Source organism: Cibotium barometz, chromosome 59 (genome assembly GCF_041138505.1).
Source record: "Cibotium barometz isolate CiBa-2024 chromosome 59, ASM4113850v1, whole genome shotgun sequence".
In the NCBI taxonomy this organism is placed as follows: domain Eukaryota; kingdom Viridiplantae; phylum Streptophyta; class Polypodiopsida; order Cyatheales; family Cibotiaceae; genus Cibotium; species Cibotium barometz.
In genome coordinates, this window is record NC_141104.1 from 1,765,443 (window position 1) to 1,779,410 (window position 13,968).

The 13,968-nt window shown below is 43.0% G+C and overlaps 1 protein-coding gene across 1 annotated transcript; it reads left to right on the forward strand.

Moving 5' to 3' along the window:
- The first annotated feature begins 1,538 nt into the window (after nucleotides 1-1,538).
- On the forward strand, nucleotides 1,539-4,973 carry LOC147605365 (pentatricopeptide repeat-containing protein At2g39620-like). The gene has a single exon (XM_086793304.1). It carries the CDS (start codon nucleotides 1,539-1,541, stop codon nucleotides 4,971-4,973), a length of 3,435 nt encoding a protein of 1,144 aa, XP_086649430.1.
- The last annotated feature ends 8,995 nt before the right edge of the window (nucleotides 4,974-13,968 follow it).

The following is a 13,968-nucleotide window of genomic DNA, read 5'->3' on the forward strand; positions in this document are numbered from 1 at the left end:
CATCTCCTTTCTTAGACTAGATTCTGACTGTAGGCCTTGTCCCCACATAATTCTCTATGAAGGCCACAAATGTGTGATCCACCTGTTTCTCCTTAAGATACCATCTCCTGGCTTCAGGGCCAAATTTAACCTGTTTAGGCTTCACATCCAAACAAACCTGCATTATATCAATCATATGTTAGGTTTCCCTAGTATGCATGAGGAACCCTAAGCAGATACATAAATCAAGTGATGCCATTCTGCAGCCTCTGTATTATCTGACCCATTCCATCTTTATTCGGCTTGTTCACATAGACCACAGACCAGCACACGTACACACACTTATGTCACATCTAATCCAAAAGACAAAGCATTCTGAAACACAATGCAATTCCTAGTGACCCAGATTTCCCACAGACATCAAGCTCTGATAATACTGAACATAACATCTGCAGCCTCTCCATTAGAGGACCATTTTCCCAGGATCCTGTCCCCCGATTGAGTTTGAATCCCTATACCATGCTCAACCCACTTGGCAATTTTCCTTCATGCTCCTTTGATAGCTGGATAGTTCCAGAAAGCATGCTTACCATCCTCCAAAGTAGTTCTACATCTAGGGCAGCATCCAACCACTGGTAAAGTTTTTCTGCATTAGTTTTAATAGGCAGGGCCCACATACATACTCTCCATAGGAACACTTGAAATTTAACAGGAATATGACACTCCCAAAGCTCCTTTCATCTCTTTTTCCAGCATCCAGGACTCCACCTTACCTTCCAAATTTTATTGCAATATTCCACATTCATTTCCGCTTTCCTTAGTTATGTATACAGATCCTTAGTTGTACCTTTTACCCCTTTAGCCCCATTGACCCAAGCCCAGTCTTTAATCCAGCAAGACTCATCAAAAGCAATAGAGAACCACGCCAGCTGAATATGCATGAGCACCTGTCTCATTAGATCCCTTTCCCTTGTAAACAAATCAAATTCCAGTTGTAGCTGATCAAGTTCTTTCCACCCCACAGCTGTCCAAGCCCGGTAGTCTGCCACCTTACCCATATTTTTGTATCCCATAATTAAAAATTTGGCCTAACCTTAGTCACAACCCCCCATTTATATAACATCCGTATGTAGGTGGCTTGCAAATCCTTTTTAACAAGGGCAGCAGGAATTTTTTTTCCACAGGATTTTTCCTTGTGAAATTTAAAAAATATTTATTCTCGTAGATGCATTCGATTGAGAGCTTTGAATTTTCAGAGGTAGAAGAGGCAGTAGGCAGCAAGCAAGATTTTAGAGAATGTATATGTTTGAAATGGATGCATCAGGAGATTGTCAGAGCATCGCAGAGAAGGGATGCTCTCTCTCAGCTAGCGAGAGTGAGCCCCCTTTGCGTGAGCTACAGAAAGTCAAGGGCTCCAGATCTCCCGCAGAAGAGATGGACGGCTGGCACAATCCAGGTTGGGTTCGCGGCATGCTGATACCCGAAGAGCCTGGCAGCAGCAGCAACAGCAGCAATAATGGTTGGGAGATTCCAAGCGTAGAGCAGCCACTCCATTAATGATGCCGCTCCTGCAACCTTCGGTTGAGGACTTTGCATGCATCTTGCTCAAGTGCAGAAAGGGGAAGAACCTAGAGCAGGCTTTGTGCTTGCATGCCTACATGCATCAACATGGTCTCGAAGCGCATGCATCACTCGGGAATCACCTCCTCTCTGCGCTAGTGGAAGTTGGAAGCATGTGCCATGCCCGGCAGGTTTTTGACAGGCTGGTCTATCGTGATGAATGTTCGTGGAGTTCACTCATCACAGGTTATGTTAAATTTGGGGAGTTAAGTCATGCTCTCACCCTGTACCAGAAAATGCAGGAGGATGAATCTCTACATCCTAGTGGGTACGCCGTCGTGGCCTTATTGAAGGCTTGCGCTGCGCTGAAAGACTTTGAAAGAGGTCGCGCATTACATTTAGAGATTGCAAGCAAGGGGTTGCTGGAAAGAGACGTTTTTATTGGCAGCACCTTGGTTGATATGTATGCCAAATGTGGCTCCCTTGTACAAGCGCAAGAAGTGTTTGACAAGCTCCCGACTCGAGATGTGGTCTTGTGGACTGCATTAATTGGAGGATACACTGAACATGGGCATGGTGAAAAAGCACTTAACTGCATTAGGCAGATGCAACATGAGGGCATTTCTCCGGATGCTTTCACAATTGTTTGCAGCTTGAAAGCTTGTGGCAGCTTAGGTGCAACGGAAAAGGGCCAAGAAATATATGCTGAGGCTGTGAGGAAAGGGTTGGAAATAGAGCTCCGTGTTGGCAACAGCTTGGTCGATATGTATGCTAGATGTGGCTCACTTGTAACGGCACAGGACCTCTTCGACAAACTTCCAGTTCGAGATGTGGTCTCTTGGAATGCTCTAATCACAGGCTATGTGGAACATGGGGCTGATGAGGAGGCACTTAACTCTTTCGAACAGATGCAATGCAAAGGCATCTCTCGGGATGCTGTTACACTTGTTTGCAGCTTAAAAGCTTGTGGTGGCATAGGAGCAACAGTCAAGGGCCAAGAAATACATGCTGAGATTTCCAGAAAAGGTTTGGAAAGAGACCTCCTAGTTGGCAACACCTTGGTACATATGTATGCTAAGTGTGGCTTGCTTGCAGAAGCACATGAAGTGTTTGATAAGCTTTCAGTTCGAGATGTGGTCTCTTGGACTGCTCTAATGGCAGGATATGTGGAACAGGGGTGTGGTGAGGAGGCACTTGGCTGTTTCGAACAGATGCAACTTGATCATATCTCCCTGAATATCGTCACATACGTTTGCTGCTTGAAAGCTTGTGGCAGCATTGGAGCCACAGTCCAGGGCCAAAAAATACATGCTGAGATTGCCAGAAAAGGGTTGGAAAGAGAGCTCCTTGCTGGCAACACCTTGGTTGATATGTATGCTAAATGTGGCATGCTTGCAACAGCACATGAAGTTTTTGATAAGCTTCTAGTTCGAGATGTGGTCTCGTGGAATGCACTAATTGCAGGATATATGGAGCATGGGCGTGGTGAGGAGGCACTCTTTTGTTTTGAACAGATGCAACGTGATGGGATCTTTCTGAATGCAGTCACATTTGTTTACAGCTTGAATGGGTGTAGCAGCTTAGGAGATGCAGTCAAGGGCCAAGAAATACATGCTGAGATTGCCAAAAAAGGGTTGGAAAGAGATCTCCTTGTTAGCACCACCATAGTGGATATGTATTCTAAATGTGGCTTGCTTGTAGAAGCACAAGCAGTGTTCGACCAACTTTCAGTTCGAGACATGGTGTCATGGACTGCATTACTGACAGGATATGCCGAACACGGTCATGATGAGGAGGCACTCAACTGTTTCAAACAGATGCAACATGATGGCATCTCCATGAATGCTGTCACATTTGTTTGCAGCTTAAAAGCTTGTGGCAGCATAGGTGCCATAGTCAAGGGCCGAGAAATACATGCTGAGATTGCAAAAAAAGGGTTGGAAAGAGAGCTCCTCGTTGGCAGCACATTGGTTGATATGTATGCTAAATGTAGCTTGCTTAGAGAAGCACAGGAAGTGTTTGACAAGCTTCCAGTTCGAGACATGGTGTTGTGGACTGCACTTATGGCAGGATATGCCAATCATGGGCGTGGTGGGGAGGCACTCGACTGTTTCAAACAGATGCAACAGGACAGTCTATCTCTGAATGCTGTTGTGTTTATTTGCAGTTTGAAATCTTGTGGCACCATTGGAGCCACGGTAAAGGGCCTAGAAATACATGCTGAGATTGCCAGAAAAGGGATGGAAAGAGAGCTCCTCATTGGCAGTACCTTGGTTGATATGTATGCTAAATGTGGCTTGCTTGCAGAAGCACAAGAAGTATTTGACAAGCTTTTAGCTAGAGACGTGGTCCTGTGGGCTGCACTAATGGCTGGATATACCGAACATGGGTGTGGTAAGGAGGCACTCACATGTTTTGAACAGATGCAACATGATGGTATTTCTCTGAATGCTCTCACATTTGTTTGTGGCTTGAAAGCATGTGGCAGCCTAAAAGCCACAGCCAAGGGCCAAGAAATACATACCGAGATTACCAAAAAAGGGATGGAAAAAGAGCTCCTTGTTGGCAACACCTTGGTTGATATGTATGCCAAAAGTGGCTTGCTTGCGACGGCACAGGAAGCGTTTGACAAGCTTCCTGCTCGAGATGTGGTCTCGTGGAATGCATTAGTTGCAGGATATGCAGAACATGGGCATGGTGAGGAGGCACTCTACTGTTTAGAACAGATGTATTATGAGGGCATCTCTCTGAATGCCATCACATTTGTCTATGGCTTGAAAGCTTGTGGCAGTATAGGAGCTACCATCAAGGGCCGAGAAACACATGCGGAGATTGTGAGAAAAGGGTTGGAAAGAGAGCTCCTTCTTGGCAACATCTTGATTGATATGTATGCTAAATGTGGCCTGCTTGCAGATGCACAAGAAGTGTTTGACAATCTTCCAGTTCAAGATGTGATTTCGTGGAATGCACTAATGGCAGGGTATGCACTGCTTGGACAGAGTGAAAATGTTTTCCTTATCTTTGACAGAATGATAGGAGTATCTATCAAGCCAAATCTGGTCACGTTTGTAAGTGTTCTTAATGCATGCAGTCATGCAGGTCTCGTGAATAAGGGCCAAATGTACTTTGAGACCATTACCAATGACTATGGTTTCATCCCAACTCTTGAGCATTATACTTGCATGGTTGATCTCTTTGGCCGTGCAGGCCATATAGACAAGGCGGTAGCAATGATAAGGAAGATGCCATTGCATCCAGATACTGTGGTGTGGCATAGTGTGCTAGGGGCTTGCCGAAAGTGGGGTAATGTGGAGCTTGCAAGACAGGCCTTTGAACATGCAGTGCGATTGGATGAGAAGGTTGTGGCTGCTTATGTATGTATGTCCAACATCTATGCAGATGCTTTTATGCAGGAGGAAGTGGATAAAAGTTGAGGCAGTGAGAGTAGAAAGATAAGCTGAAAGAAGCCAGGACAGGTGGACTGATACATGTGGAGTGGTGCATTTCTTTATGTATGTATGTCCAACATCTATGCAGATGCTTTTATGCAGGAGGAAGTGGATAAAAGTTGAGGCAGTGAGAGTAGAAAGATAAGCTGAAAGAAGCCAGGACAGGTGGACTGATACATGTGGAGTGGTGCATTTCTTTATGGTTGAGGATAAAAGACACTACACTCAATGCAAAGCTTGAAGATCTTTCAGTCAAGTTGTTGATGTCCCAGCTTTGCATTGAGTGTAATGTGACATTTCCAGTGATGCAAATTCATGTGTCAGCTTTTTAGTTTCCTGGAACAATACGTAAGATTTGTAAAGGAAAAACAAACAGGTTGACAAACATATCAAACAAACCACATTCAAGCCCATATATGGTAATCCAGCCCAAGGGATTCCCCAACAAAGGTTGTGTAAATAAAGAAACTAGCAATCGTGAGACCTACTCCCAATGTCTGTTTTCAGTGTACACACATGAACGACAGGATGAATCATCACCCTAGTTGTGGGCAAGCTCATGTCTCATGAGAATGCTTAACATGGTTGATCAATCGACGTCCCTGTGAAGTTCAGGCCAATACAATTGCCTTTTCACTAAGGCATAGGTCTTCCTCATTCTAGGATGACCTGCACTTGGACTATCATGACACTCATAAAGTGTTTGGCGCGCCTAGTGTCTGAGTCCGAGGGTACACATACTCTTCCTTTGCGTGACAAGATCCATTATCGATGGAAAAATGCTTGATGGAAAAATGCTTCCAACGATTAAGCTCGTCCCTAGAAAAAGAAGAGCTGGATGTGGAACTATCATATGGACTCGCTAACTGCGGATTGGAAGGGATCCCTGCGTTTAACAAATTTCCACACCTTTGCATATGACTGATCATGTTCGCACATGCCTTTGAGTGAATCTAAAAATTCACTTTTCAACTCCGTGAAACTCAACAAGTTGACTTGAGGCATCAGCCATGACATTATATCAGCCCTTGTTGCGATACCTTAATTGAAAGTCAAATTCTTGGAGGATTTTTGTCCATCGAGCTTTACGACCTTTCAAATGAGTTTGAGTTGTCAATCATTTGATGCTCTTATGATCAAAGACAAATCTCAAACTTAGCACCATAGAGATAATGTCTGCACTTTCCAAGAGCATAAATGATGGCATAAAGCTTATGCTCATATACATAATAATTTCGTTAAGCTCTATCTAACTTCTTGCTCAAAAGCTGTCGGTCTTCCTTCTTGAAGAAGCACAACATTAGCTGCATGGTCACTAGCATATGTTTCAACCATGAACGGTTGATTAGGATCTACTATTGCCAACACAGGTGCGATGGCTATGGTAACTTTAAGATGATTGAAACTTTGTTGTTGGTCAGCACTCCAAGCAAAGTTGTGACTCTTAGATTTTAATTGGTCTGTCATTGGAACTGCTAACTTAGCATAATCCTGGAAGAATTTATGATAGAATCTTGCCAACCCAAGGAATATTTTTAATTCCTCTAGATTGGTTGGATGAGGCCACTTAAGGATTACCTCTACTTTCGCAGCATCCATTCGAATTTTCTCTACCGAGATTATGTGACCCAAATAATGGATCTCTGAGGCAAAGCACTCACACTTGCTCTCTTTAACGTAAAGTGCGTTTTGCCTTAGCAAATCGAACACTAACTGTAAGTGTTGCAATTGCTCTTTCTCGGTGCGGCTAAAGATCAAAATATCATCAAGAAATACTATAACAAATCGACCAAGATACGGGCGTAATACGCTATCCATAAGCGTCATAAACATAGCTGGAGCAGCATTAGTTAGATCAAACAACATAACTAAAAACTCATAATGTCCAAATTTGGTATGAAAAGTTGTCTTAGGCACATCCTCCACGTGGATGCGAACTTGATGATAGCCTGTCGATCGTAAGTCAATCTTGCTAAAGTATCGCGCACCTTGTAGTTGATCAAAAATCTCATCAACTCGCGGTAAACAGATACTTATTCTTTATCATGATATCAACATAGTCCATGCATTAATGCATACACCTATCTTTTTTCTTCACCAATAAAATTGGTGATGCCCATGGCAAATTCTAGGCCTAATGAAGCCCCTGGCGAGGTAGTTAGCAAGCTGATGCTCTACCTCACTGGCTTCACTAGCGCTAAGCCGTAGGGAGGCTTGCAGACTGGTTTAGCATCCTTGAGAACTTTAATGGCATGCTAGACATTGCGCTCAGGGGGGAAACATATCATGAAATTCAAGCAAAAGAATTTGTAAAGAAGTAGAAACTTGTTGAGTGAGCTTTGAAAAAATTTGAGTTTGTTCATTAGTATGCATAGCACTAACATGTTCACATATGACAGAATTGAGAGATTTAATACTCAAACTGGAATCAAAATCACCACCACTAGCATCATCATGAGACAAAACTAAAGGAGACATGTAACACAAAAAGAGATTTTCTATTTCATGAGCGTGTACAGACGGTCCGCTTCAGCGGGAAAAAATGAGTGGAGATGGGGGCACATTGCGCTCACCTTGCAAACAAACTTGTTTACACCAAAATAACATCAGCTCGAGTAATATGCATAACCTGAAAAATTTAAGTGCATTTCATGTCCCTGAATAATGAGTGATGCTTGCTTAACCATGGTGTCCCATACATGCTTATCATGCCCATTAGCAAGCGATACCATGTATTTATGATCACTAGAGATTTGTGGCAATTTAAATTTTTAACCAAGTGATAATTCAAAAAATTATGTGTAGCCTCATCGTCGTCAATCATAAGGCTCGAAAGAGGGTACCCACATCGCAGAGGTTACACAACACTCATGAATGGCATCGGTATGGCATACTTGAACTTCAGAAAACTTTTGAGAAGCCTGAAGTGGAAAGACTTGCACTGTGTGCATTGCCTTACTACTGCCCTTATCGACATCCTTGCCATGGTTCTTGGGACAATTATGTTTATCGTGATCAACGGCCATGAAAATAAAACATTATTTTTTCTTTTTAGCTCGCTCATAATCTTGCGGAGACAAGGGACCCATTGGCCCCTTAGCCTTCTTAACCGCTTCACTACCTTGTTTGGCCCCCTTCCATTTGTTCCCCTTAGAACTATGGAAGTCGGATGCTCCAACCCAAGGTGTCTTGGCCGTGCGTTTCTTGTCAATATCATCATCAAAGATTTGTGCATTCTTTATGGCCTCTTCTAAAATTTTAGGGTATTGGGTTTTAACCTTAGTTTTATATTCATTATCTAGACCATGTAGAAAACCTCGTACTTTTTGATAATCATCCAAACCCTCAAGCTTGAGAATTATCTTGTGATACTTAGATATATATTGGTTCAACATAAGAACTTCCATCTTACAGCTGTCCCAAGCATTCCAATTGCGATCCTTCTTGTTCTTAGGTAAGAATTGTTTTCGAAAAAGTGTCTCAAAAGCAGTCCATGACGTAGGTCGATTACTCTCACCGAGGCTCACCCACCACTTGTAGACCTTGCCCTCAAGCATAAGACTTGCCTCGAGAGAGCACGAACAGTATTAGGAGAATGCTTCAAAAGTTGCAAGTCCGTCCACTTTTGTAAAAAGGTGTTCACTACATCTTTATAATTGCTCCTTCTCTTCCCACAGAACATAGGAGGCTTCATGCTCTTGAGCATAGCTGCCACTTCCTGATTCCTGGGTGTTTCGGTGCCTTGAGTTGACCCCCCAGGGGTAGATGCCCCTAGAGTATCAACCGAGACACTCCAAAACCCTGAATTAACGAGACAAACTGCTAGAGAGTCGCTTGCATGGACTACAAACTTTGAGAAAGGACAAGTAAATTTTGTTCAATATGTTGTATGTGTGATTCTAATAAAGTGTGTGCATGTAAATCCACAAATCCGTGATAACTCGCATCCAGATTAGCCATATTGGTATCCAGAGATGGATGACTGCCATGCTGCTGACCCTCGGGGTTCTTGGAAACTTCAGAGATCAGCCATATTGGTATCTAGAGATGGATGACCACCATGCTACTGACCCTCGGGGTTCTTGGAAACTTCAGAGATCGGCCATACTGGTATCTAGAGATGAATGACCACCATGCTGCTGACCCTCGTCGGGGTTCTTGGAAACTTCAGAGATCGGCCATAGTGGTATCTAGAGATGGATGACCACCATGCTGCTGACCCTCGGGGTTCTTGGAAACTTTAGAGATCATGGTAACAAATTAAATTTGTGTGCAAGATGAAGACTAGTACCTGACCAAAATCGACTCACCGAAAAATTAGACTTTTGCTCTGCTAACTCTGAAGTGATGCAGCTCGTCTGTACACGCTCCTTATTGTTATCTGGTGTAGCCTTGCTCTATTGATGCCGTTGTTGCAGCACCATTGTGTGTTGTGTGGGGCTTGGCCACTCTCATCCCCTTACTGTGACGCGGTTGTAGAGAAAGACTCCTCGAAAAAGCTAGCAACTGCAAGAGAGAAAGCCTCATCGAAAAAGCTAGCAACCGCGCAAGAGAGAAAGCCTCATCGAAAAAGCTAGCAGCCGCGCAAGAGAGAAAGCCTCATCGAAAAGCTAGCAGCCGCCGTAAGAGAGAAAGCCTCATCGAAAAAGCTAGCAGCCGCAAGAGAGAGAGCCTCATCTCGAAAAAGCTAGCAGCTATTGTTGCATAAGCTACGCTCCTGTGCAGACAAGTAATGGAGAGAGAGACACGGCTGGGCTGCCTGTGTGTTGTTACGGTTGATAGCCATCAGAACTACGCTGTTGTTACCCACTGTTGTTTTAGCGGTGTTTTGCTAGCTAACTGTAATTGTGCCAAGCAAATGCAAGAGAGGGGGTGTTAAAATTGCATGGATCTCTCTAGCTAATCACTATGCATAAACACACATAAACCAGGCATATACTCATCCACCTGACCACCCCCAAGCCCAAGGGTGCACACATCAAAATAATGAAGTACCACCTACCTAACCTTGATGTCCTATACCACCAAGAGGTATGTCTTCAAACTAGTAGCACATAGCTCTATGTCTTCAAACTGGTAGCACATAGCTCTATGAAATGACAAGGGAGTAGATACAATGCTCTAGAAAAGAGAGCATCCCTTGAGAGTGCTCCATGCCCCTATTATATAGGAGAGTACTCAAGTGACTCTTGACTCTCCATTTCCAAAGTGACTCTTGACCTTCCATTTAAAAAGCGACTCTTGGACTTCCATTTCTAGAGTGACTCTTGGCCGCCTTTCATTTCCATGTGTGACCCTTGGTTGCCTAACCCTAACCTCCTTTAGGCCTAACCCTAGTCCCACTAGAGCATGTTCCCATGCTCCCATGCTCACATGCCTAGGGTGGCTTAGCCTCCGAGTATATGCACATGATGTGCACATAATAGAGAGAGAGAGAGAGAGAGAGAGAGAGAGTGGTTGCTCTCTCCATGTATGCGTGCACCGGCTGTTGCTCTCTGTGTTGCTGTTGGTGTTTTCCTTGGCGCTATTGTGGTTGCTCTTGTGCTTGGCTGTGCAATGGCTAAGAACAGCCGTATGCTACGACTGTTGTGCGCTTCCACGACTAATACGGACAAGGCATGGGATGTAGATCTCATAGCTCTGATACCAGTATGATTGCAAGAGCCTCTAGCTCATGCAACCTCCTAGGAGAGAATAGGGAAACTTTCCACCCAACAGTCGGATATAGACTAGCTATAGCCCTGACCGTCCACACTATTCCGGGCTCCCCTGAACTACCCAACTCCCCCTAGCCTTACCCTTATCTTGACACCATTAGGATGTTGCTTAATGTTTCTTGTCTTTCTAAGAAACCTCTATATGTGTGTTGTGTTGTGGTCAAACTTGTACTTGTAAGGACTTTATATTATCAAAGATGATCTTGCTTGGAAACCTTAAGGAGGAACATGGACTCAAAAAAGACCTTGTAAGGTTAGTGCTTAATCTGTAGAATACATATAAGACATTGGGGAGAGGTTGATAAATGATGCTTAGGGTCCTTAAACACCTTGATTAAAAGGAGGATTGGTAAAGGAAGTAATTGGGTTTTTTGTCCTATCAAAAAAGTGTGGTTAAAGATTATGCATCTTGGATGTCATTTTTAAAATGTCTCCATATAGCTCCTAAATTTAAAACATAGTGCTCTCTTGCGTACTCTATTGCATATTTCCTCCTTTTAAGTCCTCATATAGCCTTCCTCTAACCTCTCAAGCTCCTCCATCGAAACCCTAACCTCTACACCAATCTTAAGTTCTCCATTCTTTCTCTCTTCTCTCTCCATTCTTTCTCTCTTCTCTCTCCTTTTTGCTCACCTCTCTTTCTTTTCTCTTAAGTCTTCCTCTCCTATGCAACATCTCTTTTTTTGCTACCTTTTGCATTCACATGTCTTTGTTTTCTATCCAATAGATTGATCCTGTCATTCTTTAGTCTCCATCGCCAACTCTTTTTCTACTTTTTGAGAGGTCCGATAAGTTCTACAACACTATAGCACCTCTTTGAGCTCTTGTATGTGAGCTTTGCACCACCACCTTGATTAACTTTTGTACTTTTGATCTCTGTATCTCCCTTGAGAGCTCTTACTATAGCACCTCTTTGAGCTCTTGCATCACACTGTGAGCTTTGCATCACCCCACTTAGCTTTTCTACTTTTCTACCACATCTTCTTTGAAGCTCTGCTGCACTCTGATTCTTGTCACCATTGTGATGCACCCCTCAACACACTTATGAAATCCAAGCATCACTTTGAGCTCTTGCATGACACTTATGACCTTGCACCACCCTCATTACTATAGCACTCTTTGAGCTCTTACTATAGCACCTCTTTGAGCTCTTGTATCGCACTTGTGAGCTTTGCACCACCCCACTTAATTTTTCTACTTTTGTACAACATCTTCTTTGAAGCTATGTTGTACTCTGATTTTTTTGCATCACTGTGTTGCTGTATCCTTTAACAAACTTATGGAATACGAGCATCACTTTGAGCTCTTGCATGACATTGATGAACTTGCAACACCAATCTCACACCTCTAAGACCTCTAATATATGTAACACCTCTTTGAGTCTTGGACACATCTCGAAGCTTTACAACATTCCTTAGTAAACCTCTAAGATCTGCATTACCCTTGGAGCTATTTGTTAAGATATCGAGCTCAACTAGCACGGGTATCGATGATATGCCATTATGACACCTCTGCACTTTTACAACTAGCATGACTAGTGAGTTTATGGTTGATATGTGGCCAGTGGTTTATAGGCTGTATGATAGCTACTTTGGTTACTAGAGCTATGGCATAGTTAGTTGGGTTTACACTATGGACCTTGTATACTATAGTAGTAGAGTACTTTCCCTTATAGTATATACTCTGATATTCATGTTACGATAGTAGAGAAGTAAGAAGAAAGAATAAAATTCAGCCATCCATATCTCTCGTGTGTGCTTGTCTACTCCTGTATGTGTGTGTGTGTGAAGAAGTTTGCTTGTATAAGGAGCTCAAGATCATCCTCTCCCTTGCATTCTTCTCATGGTATCTGAGCATGGGTTTGCGTAATGGGCTTAAGAAATAAGCAAGTGGAAAGAAAATGAGGTGCTAACATGGATAAGGGTAACTCCACCTTGTTTCCATGATTCACAAGTAGAAGTCTACAGGCAGCTAGTCAAGCAGCACAACAATAGCATGCACACAATAGGAGGGGACACTATCATATCTTAGGGAGCCCTCTTGCTTTGGTGAAGCAAAAGCAAAGTGTATAATGTGTTCAAGGTCCACAAGACCTTACTATGTTATTTTATCCATTCTAAGTCATTTTAGATCCCATTATAATAGCGAAAGCATGATCTTCACAATAGCATGCACACAATAGGAGGGGACACTATCATATCTTAGGGAGCCCTCTTGCTTTGGTGAAGCAAAAGCAAAGTGTATAATGTGTTCAAGGTCCACAAGACCTTACTATGTTATTTTATCCATTCTAAGTCATTTTAGATCCCGTTATAATAGCGAAAGCATGATCTTCACAATAAAGCACTGAATTGCTAAAAGAAGTGGAGAGTAAATAATATTACTAATTGCAAACTTTAATTACAAAATGATATGACCCAAGTAAGGAGATTTGATGGTGATCTAGATAGGCTTTGGATGAAGGATCTCTTGCTTATAAGAGTGCTTGACCACAATGAACTCGATGATGAACAAAGCCTGCTAAACTAGCCTATATATAGTGCCTAAGGTCAGTTTGGACATAGGTCGCCACGTTGACCAACACAAGAATTGGTCTAAAATGACCAATTGACCATATCATTTGACTGGGAATATAGTAGAATTTAACAAAAGGCTCCTAGGTACTTTGCATAGCTCCACGGCCATTTGAGACCGTCTAACTCTCAAGTTAGAGTGCTTGCCAAGGCTTTTTTGATGTAGGCCCTTTGCCAATAAGGAGTCCGTAGAGAGGTCGAGTAATATCTGCGTGCATAAAAATGAATCGCCAATAATAGCCGATGTCCCATGAAGCGCTGGACACCTTTGAAGTTTGTAGGTGGGGGTAGCTTGAGAATGAGCCGCACTTTGTTGTCATCGGTTGAAATGTCCCATCAATCTAATGTGTCCAAGGATCACACCGTGTCGGACCCAAAATTGACAACAAGATGATGCGATATAACCTGCATCTTTCTAGCACTTTGCACAGACATACTAGGTGCTCCTTCCAAGAGGAATTGACACAAAGGTCATCCATAAAGACTTCAAGGAACTTCCAAAGATATTCCTTGTAAGCCATATACATTAGGCGTTGGAAGGTTCTGGGGGCATTGGTCAACCCGAAGGGCATGACTCAGTATGCATATGTACCCACTCAGTGGTAAAGGCCGTTTTGTGCTGGTCCTTGGGGATCAATCAGCACCTGATTGTATCCTAAAAATCCATCTAGGAAGCTGTAAGCTTCCTTT

Coding starts and splice junctions, on each gene's coding strand:
- LOC147605365 (XM_086793304.1), top strand. CDS start 1,539: ATGCCGCTCCTGCAACCTTCGGTTGAGGACTTTGCATGCATCTTGCTC.